Source organism: Hibiscus syriacus, unplaced genomic scaffold, assembly GCF_006381635.1.
Source record: "Hibiscus syriacus cultivar Baekdansim isolate YM2019G1 unplaced genomic scaffold, ASM638163v2 tig00116997_pilon, whole genome shotgun sequence".
Lineage (NCBI taxonomy): Eukaryota > Viridiplantae > Streptophyta > Magnoliopsida > Malvales > Malvaceae > Hibiscus > Hibiscus syriacus.
The window spans coordinates 3,514,685-3,532,586 of NW_024063513.1; the positions used below are offsets into that span (position 1 = coordinate 3,514,685).

At 34.4% G+C, this 17,902-nt stretch overlaps 1 protein-coding gene and 2 pseudogenes across 1 annotated transcript; 1 reads left to right on the top strand and 2 right to left on the bottom strand.

The window, feature by feature from the left end:
- The first annotated feature begins 750 nt into the window (after window positions 1-750).
- LOC120194307 (exocyst complex component EXO70A1-like) lies at window positions 751-2,807 on the top strand. The gene has a single exon (XM_039196646.1). It carries the CDS (start codon window positions 779-781, stop codon window positions 2,771-2,773), a length of 1,995 nt encoding a protein of 664 aa, XP_039052577.1. The 5' UTR covers window positions 751-778; the 3' UTR covers window positions 2,774-2,807.
- Window positions 2,808-3,653: 846 nt separating this feature from the next.
- On the bottom strand, window positions 3,654-6,278 carry LOC120193824 (annotated as a pseudogene).
- A 2,886-nt stretch (window positions 6,279-9,164) lies between these two features.
- LOC120194321 lies at window positions 9,165-15,686 on the bottom strand (annotated as a pseudogene).
- Between the last annotated feature and the right edge of the window lie 2,216 nt (window positions 15,687-17,902).

Here is a 17,902-nt window from a genome sequence, read left to right on the forward strand (position 1 = left end):
CCCAATTCTATTATATTCAATCTTTTTCAATTTGTTGTAGTTTTTGTTAAAGCATTTCACTGTCACTCCTTGATTTTATCTATTTCTAGGTATTTATATTTACATCACAAAAAAATCGAAATTTAAATCTTAAATTTAAAATGTCAACAAGAAAATCTTAATCGGAGCTCTAAAGAAGTATTGACAATTCACTTTTATATATATATATATATATATATATTAATCTTATATAAAAAAATAAATAATTTTAAAATATATACAATTGAATAAAAAGTAAGACTTTATGTATGTAATTAAACAAATATTAAAATTACATGTATACAATTATATTTCTTTTATATCTCATTACATATAGAATCAAAATTGACGTATAAATTGGATATTTATCCCAATTCTAAGTCGAGTACGGAAACATTTGTACATGTGATTGTGATTTTTGAAAAGATGGTAGCAGTAGATTAGGACAGTTGGGTTCGTTTTGAAACTGACACGAAAAACAGTTGCTCACACACACCAACAAAAAACCCCACGTCACTCTTTCAAGCTTTCAAGTGAGGTTAAGGCATGGGTAGTTGGAAGTTTGTGATTCTCATACGTGTCTTGCAAGTGAGGTTTGGTTTGAGTTTTGATTCGTTGGTTGAGAAAAAAACACGAGGAACCTTAAAACTTACGATACTTTTTTTTCAAATTTCATCCCCATATGTTCAAAACCTATAATACTGGGTGGTTGGGAGGGGGGGAGGCAGCAGTCGTTGAGCTCGTGTTGTTGCGTTGCAACATGTCCATGGCCGAGGTGCAGAAGAGAATTGACAACCTTTTGTCGTGTCGGAATTTATTGAAAGCTAGCGTAGACAATTCGACAGCTCTTGCCTTGGCTCTCGACAAAACCGGGCCACGACTAGCCGAGTTAGACAAAAAGTTGGCACTATTGGAAGTGGCTGTTAGGCCTGGAGGTTCCAAAAATTGCTCTTTTGCCGCTGTTAGAGACCATATCAGTCTCGCTCTTGGCCCTGCTGTTGCAGTTTTAAAGATATTGGATTCCATTCGTGAGCTTGAGAAGTTGCTGTTATCGGATTCCGGCCCGGACTCTGATATTTTTTCTTACATTTTAGCCATTAGACAGTTTGAAGAAGCAATGAAGTTCCTCACTGGCAACTGCAACTTGGCGATCCAATGGTTACAAGGAGTTATACAGTTCCTGGAAGGTAATTCTGTCGCAGATTATCGATACATATCCAATGTTAAACGATCGGTTGCTATTTTGGAGGAATTACTAGCAACTGGGGAGCAAGCTCATCGAAATGGCAAGCTTCTCTGTCGTGCATTTGACAAGCTAGAAATTGCATTCAAGCAGAGTTTGACGGAGAGTAGTGCTCCAGTTTGTTTAACCAATTCATCGCCATCGACAGCAGAGCTTCCGTGGCCTATTCTTAGGAAGTTACAGGCGATCGTGGAGAAACTAAATGGAAGTAACAGGATAAAGAACTGCATATCCATATTCGTCGAAGTCCGGAGTCTGAATGCTAGAAAGAGCATGCGAGTTCTCGATTTGGATTACCTCCAGAAAGTGATCAAAGAACACGATGATGTCTGGGATATGGAGAGTTGCATACATGAGTGGAGCAAGCATATGGAGTTCATTGTGAAATATGTGCTTGAGAATGAGCACAGGCTCTGCAAAGAAGTCTTTGGAAGCCTTGCATCAGGTATTTGGACGGGCTGCTTTGAGAAGATTGCAGTCGAATCCGGAATTCTTTCGTTCCTCCGGTTCGGAATGAGCATTGCCGAGAGTAAAAAGTGTCCTACCAAACTCTTGCATTTGTTGAACATCTTTTCGGTTCTTGAAGATTTAAGAATGGATTTCAACAAGCTTTTCGGAGGGGAATCTTGCAATGAAATCAAAAACATGACAAGGGATCTCGTCACCAAAGTTGTTAATGGTGCCAGTGAGATTTTCTGGGAACTTCCTTTACAAGTGGAGCTTGAAAGACGAAGTTCTCCGCCGAGTGATGGAGGCATTCCGAGGCTCGTAAGCTTCGTGACCGATTACTGTAATCGGCTGCTCGATGACAATACGAGACGAACTTTGACCCAAGTCTTGAGAATCTATCAAGGTTGGAAGCATGAAAAATACGACGATGGGCTTGTTACCGACCAGATATACAGCATAGTCAGAGAAATCGCGGTTAACTTGGACGTTTGGTCGAAAGCCTACGAGCAAAGGGCATTGTCCTACATATTCATGATGAACAATCATTGTCATTTCAATAGTCTTAAAGGCACAAAATTAGGGGTTTTGATGGGAGATTCTTGGTTAAATGCTAATGGAAATTACAAGGAATACTATTCAGCTCTCTACTTGAGAGAGACCTGGGGGAAAATCCTGTCTCGTCTATGCCAAGACATTCCGGTTTCATCAACTATTTCCGATTCGCCGAAGAAGAGGCTAATGGCATTCAACGCAGCCTTTGATGACATGTACAAGAAACAGTTGAATTGGGTCATTATCGATGAAAGCTTGAGACACAAGATGCACAAACTTGTGGTTCAGACCTTGGTGCCTGCTTATACAAGTTGCTTGCAGAAATATAGTCTTGCGGTGGAATACAGTGATGTATTTTACACGGTGCAAAGCGTAGAAAACATGCTTAGCACTGTGTTTAAGCCAAAGCAAGTGAAATACACGAGCAGCAGCACCATTGGCTCACACTTCACTGGTAAACAAAGAAATGCTGTAATAGACCAATTTCGCTTTACACTTACTGCTATGTAATCATATAAGCTTTATGTATTTATGAATGCGTGATTAAATGGACATTCGTTTCCGGTGATTGGATATCAAATCCCGATAACTTCAAGAAAGAAATGTACGTTGCTTGGAAATGGTTATGTTATAGTTGCTTTTACTCTATATATGGGGAGACTTAGGTGAGAAGTAAGATGAGCTGAGAATAAACCAAGTTAAAAGTTGGCATCCAACAGCAACAAAGATATGTGTAGGTTTAGTTTGGGTCAATCATCTTCTTACACTATCGATTCTTTCCATTGCAACTTCTCAACGACGGGCGTAACTACTAACACAAGTGGAACTGAGGTTAAAGATCAAGTTGGATGCCATCTCTTGACATTTAATTGCTTAACGACATTATCAAAGGTACAGCTTATTTTTTTTGTCCAACTTGATCATCTGTACCCATGTTATAATATGGTCATAATCTTATTTAAGATATTCTATTTTTAATGAAACTTTATACCTCAAAAGGCAGAAGTTCGAAGTTCTTTTAGATTCAAAATTGAATTTAAGAATATCGGAGCCCAAAAAAAAAAAAACAATTTTATCCTTAGCTTATAATGTCTAAAGGGACAAGATGCACTTTTATCATGCATTAGTTTATAATTTTACAATTTTGTAGGTGTACTTGCGAGGAAATTTACCATTTTAGGGTCACCCTTTCCCTAACTATGACCCTAATTCATATCGTGTTAGTATTTTTTTTTCATATCAGGATGTGTTAAACGCAATATTTGTTAAGGACGGTAACACCAATCATAAGCCACCAATATACCAAATGCTTACTCAAATGTTGAAAATAAACTGCAAAACAAGTATCATCTTCCAAATAAAAGTGAAGATAAGAACACTAGCACCGCTTATATAGCATGAGATTAACAAATTTATAGCATTCCGCTGTACGTGATTCTCTTTAGTTGTTTAACCTTCTCGAAGTCGGGGGCCTGGAAAATTTTCTCCACCTCCCATGCAAGTTGTGACATACCATTGAATGAGAATTTGGCACCTTTCTCATCGGTTACTTCCCGAGGAAAAGGAATTCGAACATCAAATACACTGTTCTGAGGAGAGTAAATACGCAAGTCAAAGCCAAGATGATCCACCCATATCATCTTGGCTTCTGATACCTGCTATGTCATACGAATCACATAAATCTGAATGTAAGATTCAGGTAATAGACATGCATGCAACTTTAGTTCTTGATTATAATCGTGGAAGTTCAAAAATTTTGTCGCACAAGAAGATTCAATATCACTGGTGCTCATATGATGTTATGAATACCAGTGAAGTAGCATGTTTCCATTATGCGAAGCATGCTCTCACAAGCGAATGAACATTTTAGTCTTTAGAATAGAACAATAAATACGTGAATGCTTCATAATTTTCGCAGCATGAATATGAGATAGGGGAATAAACCGAAAAATGATGAAATTTGTAGACAAGACAGAATGTAGGTAAACATGGATTACATAAAGCGAGTTCAGTTTTTCTCTACCCTAAGATCTTTAACTCCACATATTCGTGATAAAAATTTGCATCAATCCAAAAGTAGAAGCACCAGGATTACCAATCGAGTAAGTCAATACTAGAGTTTCCAACATTGTCCACTCTTATAACTATAACAAATGAAATCTTAAGCAAAATATGTCCTGCTAATTTTTAAATATAAAAAGATATGGAAATGGGATTTTTTTTTCACAGGATACCAGATAAGCAGTAAGATAAAGTAAAAAAATGGAGTATAAATTATCTAAAAATAGCATAACGGGTGGATATGCACCCGGAAGTCCAAATCAACGTATACATTGCAAAAGCGAAGGACATCTTCTCCGTTATTGGTATTAATTTCATTGACAAATTCTTCAGCAAAGTCTCAAAGTGGATCGGGATTTGCATTTTTATAATCTGACGAAGTGACCCATAGACCATCCTGCATGAGTTAAAGACGGCACATAAAATTAATAGAATTGTGTATACTACTTCTAACTAATATAAATATTGTAACAGATGTCTGTAGGCTAAAAATCATTACACTTAAAGCAAGCAAGACAGAAAAAGCCTTGGTATACCTCATTGAAGTCTTCCATCTGGAGTACTCTTTGTACATCAACAATATAAAGATTTTCTACATCAGCTTCCTCTCCAAACCGCTGATGCAGAGATTCAATTTAAAATTCGAACAGCAGAGAAAAAAAAAGAGCAAATAGATAACTACTTAGCACCATGTAAGTAAAAAACAAAAACCCTCATATCTTAGATTCCTACTTCTGAGATTCATGCTAAGTGAGCAATATTCAATTTAAATTCCAAATCAGAAAGTTGGTTTAGGTTCAGAGAAAGTTGCAGATTCACAAAAACACAAATAAGAGAGAGGAAGGGCGGTGTAAGCTTTAATCATTTACAGAATATGCATAGATTACTGCCCACAACAGCCATCTTCATTTATAATTACCACTACCGCTCATTTTTATCAACAACCTAACAGAAGTTCCATAAGAAAAAAAAAACATCTGCAGCATGACAATTGGATATGGGAAAATTCAAATGTCATAGACATTAAGTAATTCTTGTATCAGAACAAAGAATAGAAATTCCTGCTGCATGACTTACGAATCCAACATAACCAAACACCGACACAGACATATAAATCAAATGATAAAGCTTCTAAATGGGGAAGGGGGGAGGGGAGGGTAAGAAAGTGTTGCAGTCAATTATCCCATCTACTCAATTTGTTCCCAAAACATAGTCATTACAAAGTAATAATGAGGCCTGTTTGGTCAGTTTCAAATATTAGTCTCAAAACAGTGCCCTAAATCTTCAGCCAGTAATAGTAAAACATCATGTATAACTTCTAAAGTAATATCACTTGGGGAGGAAAGGTTTTACCCTCAAAATCGTAGCATCAGCTGGTTTGTTAAGATTGCCCTGTATCGTGCACTGAGGAGACCGCAATCCACACTGCTCTAACTGATTAAAAGCAAGCCATATGAATAAGAATCTCGAAAATAGAAACATGTAAATCACACCACATCGCATCGCATTGCATTTCAAATTCGTCTATCAAGAAGTTTACAAAGACATATACATATGAAAGCGCAAAAGAATTTACCTGAGCATGGAGGGTGGAGCGGTTATCAAGAGAAGGGTTAAGCAAGCGCAAAACAGGAGTGCCCTCAGCATCGACAGCAAACCTTACACCGACGCCCAAAGGCCACCCATCTTGGGCTAGAGTGGAAAGGGTCCCTATAGAAGACAATTCCATGATGGTTCTAGAAACTTCGGCAGGAAATGGCTTGTGGTTGGTCGTTGTTTGTGGGACTGAAACGGTGGAAAGCGAGCAGCATAATTTGAAGGTGGGTCTGGGTTTAGCATGGAGGAATTTGGGTTTTGGAGGAAATAGAGGAAGGGGAAAGTGGGTTGACAGGGATTGATATTTGGAGATTCATTTTCATCTTCCCTTCTCTCCTTAGGATTTCCTGACAAGACGATATGAAATTTGATGGCTTTTCTAATTGTGTTTTGTTTCGTTTCCTCCTGGGAGTACTGTAGGCAATAATATACTAAATGATCCTCGAGTTTATCAAATGTTCACAAATTAACCTTTGGTGGCCCAAATAAAAATTTGATTAACTACATAATTAATTGATTATGTTTGTGTTTTGTCTATTTTTCACTAATTTTAAAAAATATAATATATGATTAATTTTGTTTTTATTTAATTAAGATGTAATCACCACGAGTTAACTGTCGTTAAATATTTTGATATAATTACATATTTGGTCTTAAATTATTTACATATTCTCTCAATTTAGTCATATTTTTACTAAGTTAAAATAAAGTTAGTCATCTAACTGAAATTTGAGCCAAAAAGATTTAAATCTAAGTCACTTAGGAAATTAAGCACATATCTAACCATTGAACCAAGACCAACGATTAATTTAAAATATACAACATGACACATATATTTTGTATCTTAGTGTATAAATACTTAACTTAAATTCATAATATTTTATATTTGTTAACTTTAAAAAATATTTTTATATTAGCTTATTAAATATATTTTATTATTAATTTAATTTAAAATATTTTATTTTAGTTTTAATTTATATATATATTATGTCAAAAATATTTTGAAGTTAAGATAATAATAAAATATATTTAATAATTTAAAGTGAAAATATAATATATTTAGTAAATTAAGATAAAATATATATATTAAAAAATTAAAATAGTAATAAAATATATTTTTAAAAGTTTAAATAAGAATAAGACATATATTTTTAAATAAAAATAAAACTAAAAATATTTTTAAATTAAATTAATTATAAAATATATTTAATTAGTTAATATAAAAATATATTTTAGAAAACCGTTAATTTTATTAAAAAAATATCCAGAATTATAATGAAAATTACAAGCATAACTATAAACGTAAAGTAAATTATAATTGGGACATTTTCTTAAAACCATTGACATAAAAAATAGCCACATAGATCTCATAAGATCCTAAGAAGGAAAATGTTAAAAAAAACTAACCAAAATGCCCAAACAAATCTGATTGTTTCGGCAAACGAACCACAAAAGGGGATGAAGCTATTGAAAGACCATTGAAAATCGTAAATCAAAGTCAAGCGACGTGAGAAAACTATCCACGAACGCAAAATGTGTATCCAAATCAATCTGAGGGTCCAAAACATGGAAGATCAACATGATAACAAATAAGCGACATCCTGATTAGTCGTGACGATGTCAAATCCAACCCTGAGAAAAATGATAAAAGAAAATAACAGTCAAACGACCGAAAACTACCAAAAGGCAGAAATAAATTTACCACAAAGGCAAATATAAATGTATAACAAATACATACTTATTCTTATTAAAAACCAAAAAAAAAAAGAGAAAAAACAATCAACGATTGACAACCAATATCAAAACTCGTGCCACCACCGACTAAACAAAATCAAAGACAAAAAAATTGATTTGATTTATAAAGATGTCACAAATTGAATAAAAAAAGGCGAAAAGGGGAGGAAGAAAGAGACTATAGTTTAGAGAGTTTTTTTAAATTGTATATTTTAATACGAGTCTTTAGGTCAATAAAAAAATAGTTTTTAAAGTTTATATATATATATATATATATATATATAATTATGAATTTAGATTATGCATTTCAACTCTAAGATATAAAAATATATACATCATGTTGTCTATATTAGACTCAACATTGATCTTAGCTTAATGGTTGGATACATACTTGATTTCTTAAAAGACTTAGGTTAAATCTTTTAGCCCCAATTTGTTTTATTTTATTTTCTTTCAACAAGAGGTGGAAAATAAATATGTTAAATTAAAATAAACATAAACCCTCCAATCAAATGGTGGCACATGGCACGACATGTGGCACCAGTGACACATGGTATCATTAGATAGGATGATTAAATTTATTTTAATTTATTAAAAAAAGATTAAATTGAGAGAATGTGTAAATAACAGGGACCAATTATATGATTATACTAAAATAGCACATCACCTTATCTCTAAATTGTTAACTATAGTTAATCCGTAGTGATCAAATCTATATTAAATAAAAACAAAACTGATCGTATCTTAATTAAATAAAAATGAAAGTGAACATATATTATATTTTTAAATCAGTGAGAAAAAATAGATAAAACACAATTGATCTCATGTAATTAACTCATAAAAATTTTCATCAGAAAATTAGTAAATCAGTAGTAAACTAGTAGTAGTAGCAATAAGTCATGTCAATTGAAATTAAGATAAGTATATATTCAATACAAGTATTACTTAATGCACATGTATGGAGAGGGGCATGAGTTAGCTCAAAAGTGAAGTATATAAAAATGGAAAAAATCTACATTTAATTTATAATTTGTTGATTTTATTGGCAATTTAATGTCACTTGCCTTGTGACATAATAGTATAATAAAATTCAGATGACGTAAGTGTTTGGGTTTGATATTGTAAGTGTTTGGGTTTGATATTGTATGCACTACAACTCAGTTATCGATTTCGTAGTGTTTCCACAACAGGGATAGACACAAATTTATGTAACAATACGAACTTAAGAAGTTATATTAAAAAAATTAGGTGTGAAATTATAAAATTTTATGGGTATGAAATTAGACAATTAATAGAAAATACAAAGATAAAATCTAAAATATAAGGAAATTTAAAATTCTAGAGAGTGCAACTCCACCCAGCACCCCCTCAGCCCATCACTGTCTACAACTCTACATATTGTGTCTTGCTATGCAATTTGTATGCTTTCATATGCTTCTTTTTCCATCCTTTCAATTTGTCTTGCACCAGAAGTAGAGGAACTACTCGTTTGATCTTTGCCTCTTGCAAGCTAATTCTCTAAATTAGTCTGAGTTTTCTCTCCAAACATCATTTCCTTGAATTTGCTACCCATCTTTCACCACCACCCAAAAAATAAAGAAAAAAACATTCAAACAAAGAGCATAACAATAAATTAAGGATTTTACTCTACCAAAAAAAAATTACGTACCTGTGTAACTAGAACATACAAAGGAAATGTGATATAACTACACAGGACTTGAGTGATTACACTGCAAAACCAAAAAATAATGTAAGATTGGCAAGAAAGGACTTTAGATCATATAATAAAGCAATCGTTTTCGAGTAGTACCTCATTATAAGTATAGATATGATATATCCTATTTTCCCTAGAATGCATGAATGAAATCCATATGTGCACTTCACAAAACGAAATTGTTTCAGTAAGAAAGTGTTGTGGAATTTGGGTTAATTTTCACCAATAACAGATTCACCTTTAAGCTATTATCTAGGTGACTAGTGTGAAAACGATTGTACTAAAAATCACCCCAAGCTAGATTCCTAGGAAAGAGGAGGGGTCACAATGGTCCCTCTTAAAACCCACTTTCTTTAGACAAAACTACCAATACAAGTAATTTTAATATGACAATAATTAACAACAACTATACCCGACAATAGCTATTAAATAAACATAAAAGAGAACACCAAAATATTTCACTAATAGAAGAAATATTACAAAGAAAGAAAGAGTACAAATAACCTTTAATAGTGAAGAAGGTTTATATTTGTGGGATGCAAAACTAAGGAGGATGAGGGCTTTATTTATAACAAAAGAATTTCCCCTCCTCCTTATACACAACCAATGTGGGACTTTGCCAAAAAACCAACAAATCTCCACCTTGGCAGATTCCACACACATCTCTCAAAAAACCAATCTTCAGTAGTGTATGCAAATTCACCTTTCAATTTGTAACAATATTGACCAAGTCTAAACAATGTTTAAACTTGATCGCAGTTACCACTTTTGTTAACATATCAGCAGGATTCTCAGTGGTCCGAATCTTCTGGATTATGACTCCACCTTCTTCTAGAATCTCTCGTACAAAGTGATATCGAACATTGATGTGCTTCGTCTTTGCATGGTAAACCTGGTTCTTTACTAAATGAATAGCACTCTGACTATCACAGTGCACTTTGATGTGCTTCTATTCCATTCCCAATTCACCAAGCAACCCTTGAAGCCAAATTGCCTCCTTCACAGCCTCTGTAACTGCCACATACTCTGCCTCTGTAGTAGACAAAGCCATTGTTGGCTGTAAGGTGGACTTTCAACTGACTGGTGCCTTTGCAAATGTAAACACATAACCAGTAGTTGATCGACGCTTGTCCAAATCACCTGCATAGTTTGAATCAAAATACCCAACTACACACTGAACATCTTGTTTGTCATGCTGAAAGACCAAACCAACATCTACGGTGTTCAGAATATACCGCAGAATCCATTTTACAGCTTGCCAATGCTCATTTCCAGGATCATGCATATACCTGCTCACAACCCCAACTGCCTATGAAATATCGGGTCTCGTACACACCGTTGCATACATCAAGCTACCAACAACACTTGCATACGGAACCTTTGACATGTATTCCCGTTTTGCATCATTTCCAGGAGCAACAGGTGTACTAACTGGTTTTGACTTCTCATTCATGCCAAAACGTTTTAGTACCTTCCTCATATATTCTTTCTGAGATAAAAAAAGCCTTCCCAATTTCTTATCCCTTGATATCTCCATGTCTAGAATATTCTTTGCTTCACCAAGATCCTTCATCTCAAATTCCATGTTCAATTGAGTCTTTAGTTTCGCAATTTCTGTCTGACTCCTGGAAGCTATCAACATATCATCAACATAAAGAAGAAGATATATATAGGATACGTCTTGTAGCTTGCGTAAATACACAATGATCATATTTGCTTCTTGTGTACTTCTGCCCTATCATAAACTTGTCAAATCGCTTGTACCACTGCCATGGAGATTGCTTCAAACCGTACATCGATTTTTCTAATTTGCACACCATCTCTTATTTTTCAGCAACTTTGAATCCATCTGGCTGAGTCATGTAGATTTCCTCATCCAAGTCTCCATGTAAAAATACAATTTTTACATCCATCTGAACTAGTTCCAAATCCAACTGCGCTACCAAAGCCAACAAAATTCTGATGGAGAAATATTTTACAACTGGAGAAAATACTTCATTATAATCAACTCCCTCCATTTGAGCGTAGCCTTTGGCCACCAATCTTGCTTTGTAGCGGATGTTATTCTTGTAAGGAAATCCATCTTTCTTTGCATATACCCACTTGCACCCAATTGCCTTCTTTCCCTTCGGAAGACTAGCTAGTTTCCACGTCTGATTCTTTTGAAGGGATTGCATTTCTTCATTCATGGCGATCATCCACTTTTTATGTTCTGAACTTTGGACTGCTTCATTAAAAGTGGCAGGAACGTCATCAATTATAATTGGTGATGCAAAAGATACCATATCAGTATAACGAGCAGGTTGTCTAATGGCCCTCTTTTCTTTTCTGAGTACAATTGATTCATGTTGCTGTGGAGGTTCTTAGGTTTGAACCTCTTCTTCATCTGACTCTTCTTCTACCATAGGAGAGTCAACATCAGTTTCTTTACTGGCTGGGATAATTCTGCTTCCTTCAAACTCCACCTGTTTGGGAGTTCCATCTGTCAGCTCCAATTTTTCTGAAGTCACCTTTCTCAACATGGTAGATTCATCAAAGGTAACATCCCTACTGAAGATTATTTTCTTTTTTTCTGGACACCAAAGACGATAGCCTTTCACTTAGCCTTTCACACCAGAGGTGATCCCCATAAAGATCACATTCTTTGCTCTTGGATCCAGCTTTGACTCCTGAACATGGTAGTGTGCAGTGGAACCAAACACATGTAAGGAATCATAATCTGTAGCAGGTTCTCCAAACCATTTCTCTAATGGTGTTTGACCACCAATAGCAGTCGATGGTAAGCGGTTGACAAGGTGACAAGTATAGACCAAAGCCTCAGCCCAAAATTCTTTGCCTAACCCAGCATTAGACAACATACATCGAACCTTCTCCACTAATGTTCGGTTCATACGATCTGCCACCCCATTCTGTTGTGGTGTACCTCTGACAGTGAAGTGTCTGTCAATACCTTCCTCTTCACAAACTTTCAGAAATGGATCATTTTTCTACTCTCCACCATTGTCTGTACGGAGATGTTTAATTTTTCTGCCTGTTTGAGTCTCCACCATCTTTTTCCATTTAAAGAAAAATCCTAGCACCTCATCTTTTGTCTTCATTGTATACACCCAAACTCTCCGGGAAAAATCATCAACAAAGGTGACATAATAGTGTGTTCCTCCCAATGAAGTTGTCTTGTAAGGCCCCCATACATCTGAATGAACATAATCCAAAATACTTTTAGTATCATGGATTGTTGTTCCAAATTTCACACTCGTCTTCTTCCCTTTGATGCAATGCTCACAAAAAGCTAATTTGTAAGCTCGAGCACCCTTCAATAATCCTTGATCTATCAGTAATTTCAAGGGTTTTTCACCAACATGCCCCAAGCGCATATGCCATAACCTGGTTGCTTCTGACTCATGTTCATCAGTAGAAGCTGTCACTACTGCTGTCTCAACAATTGTACTACCCAGAAAGTAATACACATTGTTTCTTTTCCGGATTCCCTTCATTATCACCAGTGCACCAGAGATAATCCTCATAATCCTATCTTTTGCCCTCACTTCTAAACCTTTTGACTCTAAGGTTCCCACAGAGATGAGATTTCTCATTAAATCTGGTACATAATGGACACCTGTTAAGGTTCTGATTAATCCATCCTGATTCTTCAAGCGAATTGAACCAATCCCAAGTATGTCAAGAGGGGAATTATTTGCTGTGTAGACAATTCCACCTTTTAGTTCTTTAAAATCAAAGAACCATTCTCTATTGGGGGTCATATGGTGGCTACAAGCTGAATCTAACAGCCATGAACTGGAACAGCTGGTTGATGGCGTAGCAGCGAATGCGAAATCTGAATCTGCGTCATCATACTTGACCACATTTAATTCTGAGACAGCCTTCCCCCTTTCAGGTTTGCCTTTATTCTTTAGCATGGGGCATTCTTTCTTCCAGTGCCCTTTTTCTCGACAAAAGGCACATTCATCTTTGCTCAATCTGGACTTTGACTTCGATCTCTCTCTCCTTCCTTTATTCTGACTCTTCGAACGGCCTCTAACAACAAGAGCTTCTGCTTCGACACTTGTGTTTTCTTGTTTGTCTTTCTTTCTCAATTCATAACTATACAAGGCAACAGTTACTTCACTGAGAGACACATCAACATTCCCATGAAGTAGAGTAGTTTCAAGATACTCAAACTCATCAGGAAGTGATCCCATCAACATCAGAGCCAGATCTTCGTCTTCAAAAGTCACGTCCATATTTATCAGATCAGTCACCAGCTGATTAAAGCTAGTAATGTGATCATTCATAGTGGTACCTGGTACATAGTTGAAGCGGAACAATCTCTTTTTCATGTAGAGTTTGTTTTGACCGCTTTTCTTCAAAAATTTCTCCTCCAGTGCCTTCCACAATTTACTTGCAGAAGTTTCCTTAGAAAATGCATACTTTTGCTCTCTAGAAAGATACGATCGAATAGTACCACATGCCATTCTATTGATCCTCTTTCATTCTTTCTCCTCAACATCATCTGGTTTCTCTCATTCAATAGCAATGTCTAGACCCTGCTGAAATAGGGCATCTAGAACCTCACTTTGCCACATGCCGAAATGACCGGTGCCATAAAAAATCTCCACTGCAAATCTAACATTTGTCACAACATTTCTTGCCAAAAGTGAAGATGAAGAAGCATCTGCCATTTCTACTACAAACTCTATTTAATACCTGTCAATGCGGAATGTCAATTATCCCAAGGATTTTTTTTTCTGATGTGGAAGATCAGCCTAAGCCGTAACCACAGAGTATACTAAAATAAACCAAGAACTCTGATACCAATTGTTGTGGAATTCGGGTTAATTTCCACCAATAACAGATTCACCTTTAAGCTATTATCTAGGTGACTAGTGTGAAAACGATTGTACTAAAAATCACCCCAAGGTAGATTCCTAGGAAAGATGAGGGGTCACAATGGTCCCTCTTAAAACCCACTTTCTTTAGACAAAACTACCAAGACAAGTAATTTTAATATGACACTAATTAACAACAACTATACTCGACAATAGCTATTAAATAGACATAAAAGAGAACACCAAAATATTTCACTAATAGAAGAAATATTACAAAGAAAGAAAGAGTACAAATAACCTTTAATTGTGAAGAATGTTTATATTTGTGGGATGCAAAACTAAGGAGGAGGAGGGCTCTATTTATAACAAAAGAATTTCCCCTCATCCTTATACACAACCAATGTGGGACTTTGCCAAAAAACCAACAGAAAGATGGTCAATAAGGAGTTTTTTTAAAATGAAGGAAAATAGTTTCATTATGCATTTGCGACATTGGCAGACATACCAAGATCCAGAAGAAGAAAGCAAGTTCAAATGCGCTTTGAAACTAGATAAAGTGAATCAAATAAAGAATGAAAGTTGGATTCTTGAACCAAAAAATGTTCATCGGAAGGTCTAACTCGAGATGGTTCGGTCTGTTCTATCATTTATCCCATATCCCGAGTTAAGTGAATGATTATGTGCTCTAACTTAGCACCCGCAACAAGTAGAACCTGTAAAAGTTCATCTAACATATCAATTAAATGAAATTTGAATCCTAATAATATTTCTTAGCTGTTGAATGTATACAACTAATCAACTTACAGTAAGAGGGAGAAATGATAACCAAAAATATGTATTCCATCCTGCTTGGAAAATCACAAACATATGTTATGCATATACTATACATTTTATGAACATATTACATGGAATAAACAAGAGTCGTCTTCAAATTAGAGGAACATTACCATTCACATCCAATAACAAAAGCACTGCCACAAATAGCCATAGGTACCAACTATACGTATATGACATACACAAAACAAGTTAATGGGTAGTGTTTTTCTATACTCAAACGAATAGATACGATTTAATGAAGTTATTACCTTGTGCCAAGAACCTCTCTGAAGACAGCCTCGAGTGTTCGCATCATATATTTGAGAAAATCAAATCTAGGAATGGCAGGGCAATGAGCCTAGATGAGGAAAGGAAATAAAACAAGGTAACTGGTGGCAACTTCCATTTCAAGAAATAAAAGTAATGAATCCATATAATATGATGGTTTGGGTACTTAACCATGATAAACCCTTGTCTAAATGCATGGTACTTCGACTTGGTAACTGAGCTATGAAACTGCTTGAAAAATGACCTCTGCCCACACCACAAATCCATAACATTGTTAAAACGCTATACATCTATAAAGGAGTAAATCATATGTATATGTAAATGAAAGACTTACGATCCAAGTCACGATAGGTGTCTTTTTCCACCCTCCTTTTACATGTTGTGCCATTAACGTATGGCGATGAAGTGTATCATCTGTTGGACAAAAACAACTTCATCATCGATCTTGTTACCTAATGGCAAATTAAATAATACATTAATTTGGAGATAAGTGGTCCCATTATGTTACCACTTCTATTCCTATGAATCTTATCTTTCCAATGTTTCCATGGTCGTATCTGCATATGTAAACAAAAACTTATCAACATTTCTTTGTAATGAATAATATTCATTTATAAGTAAAGTATATTATTTGTCACTAAACTATTAAAACTTTCAATTAAGTAACTAGAAAATTATCAAGGGTTAACATCTTTTGAATGAATAATATTTATTTATAGAATAAGTTTTGCATTATTAGAAACATGTTCTTGGATGTGGTATTCTATATGGCAATCATAATTATACTAGGATCGACTGTTTTTCAAATTTGGATTGGATAAGATGAGATCTACTTCATAATATTATGTGTTTGTTTGAGGCAACTTGGTTTCATGGAAAAGTAAGAAATAAAAATAAGATCTCACGATCATGTGCAGAAGTTGAATATAGATATGGTCAAGTTTGTTTGAAATCATATGGGTATATAAGTTCTTTAATGAAGTTGAATTAAAGTTTCAGTACCTACAAATCTATAATGTGATCATCAAAATTATGGTATGCACTACTTCTAATTTATTCTTTTATGAATGAACAAAACACATCGATGTTGGTTGTCATTCTATTCCTAAAAGGATCCAACATGACTTGATTATTACTGACTATGTGAAAATTGCAGAAAACTATAAAATATTTTTTACGAAATACTCTAAACGGGTCTAAATTGATTATTTATGTAACAAGTTAGGCATGATTAATATCCATGCTACAACTTGAGGGGAGTGCTACAAATTTGTAGGTTAAATATTAAGATTGATATATATTGTATTTAATGTAGTATATTACTTAGCATATTATAGAACCTTTATACTTTTATATATATATATATATATATATATATATATATATATATATATATAGTGAAAATTGCAGAAAACTATAAAATATTTTTACGAAATACTCTAAACGGGTCTAAATTGATTATTTATGTAACAAGTTAGGCATGATTAATATCCATGCTACAACTTGAGGGGAGTGCTACAAATTTGTAGGTTAAATATTAAGATTGATATATTTGTATTTAATGTAGTATATTACTTAGCATATTATAGAACCTTTATACTTTTATATATATATATATATATATATATATATATATATATATATATCCATAATGTTGATGAATAAAATACAAGAATCCATTCTCTTTCTGATATTATTTTATAGTGTTCTTGAAAGAACACTTCTCACAATTCTAACTCAGACAAACATCCTAAATTTCTCAAATCCAAGAAACTCTTAAACTCCAAAAATATTTTTAATAGATTTTTTGTGTTTAATTTAGTGAATATTAAAAAGATTTAGAGAAAATCTTAATCAATAGTGTGACAGATGACAATGAGACAAATTCATTAATATCTAGGGTGGTCGCAAAAGACGTCATCGATCGCTAAAGATGAGGAAAACCCTAAGTTTAGTTGTTTAATTGAAACTTTCTATAACTGAATGATCAAATCGAGATGACACCTAAAGTTCAGTGACCAATGTTTACCCTTTTTGCAACAAATTTTAAAAGTCAGAAGAAGAAAACATCACCCTTGATCTTATAAGAACCATAGTAATGATGCAATATATTGCATGAACCACTGCCAATACATTGATGAAAATTTGCAGCTGATATAATAATGCTTCCAATGACAAAAATGGAACGTTCCCATGAGATAAGGCGAAAAACATATTTAAGCTTCGTTTGGAGAGCCTAATTGAAATCAGTCCCTCAGAGGAATGATAAACTTAAATCAGAGTCACAATTTGCTTTATGATTTATAAAGCACATGGAGAAATTTCAAACTTTAACCAAATATTGAAACCATGGTATTATACCTCACCAGAACAATGATTGACTGTGGAAAACAGGCGTTGCCTGTTGTTTATCGGTCGAGGAGTTTTGACTTCATGTTTGCATGGAAGCATAGTGGATACTTTATAAATAGGGATGCATATTTTACTTACTAGACCTTTAAAGACAATTAATACAAGGAAAATAAATCCTAAAAACACCAGTTCTGCCAACAATCATGAGTAAAAGAATTTGTTAGAAGAAGAAAAACCGATGAATCCATCTCA

Excerpts from the sequence above, each read along its gene's own strand:
- LOC120194307 (XM_039196646.1), top strand. The coding sequence starts at position 779 with ATGTCCATGGCCGAGGTGCAGAAGAGAATTGACAACCTTTTGTCGTGT.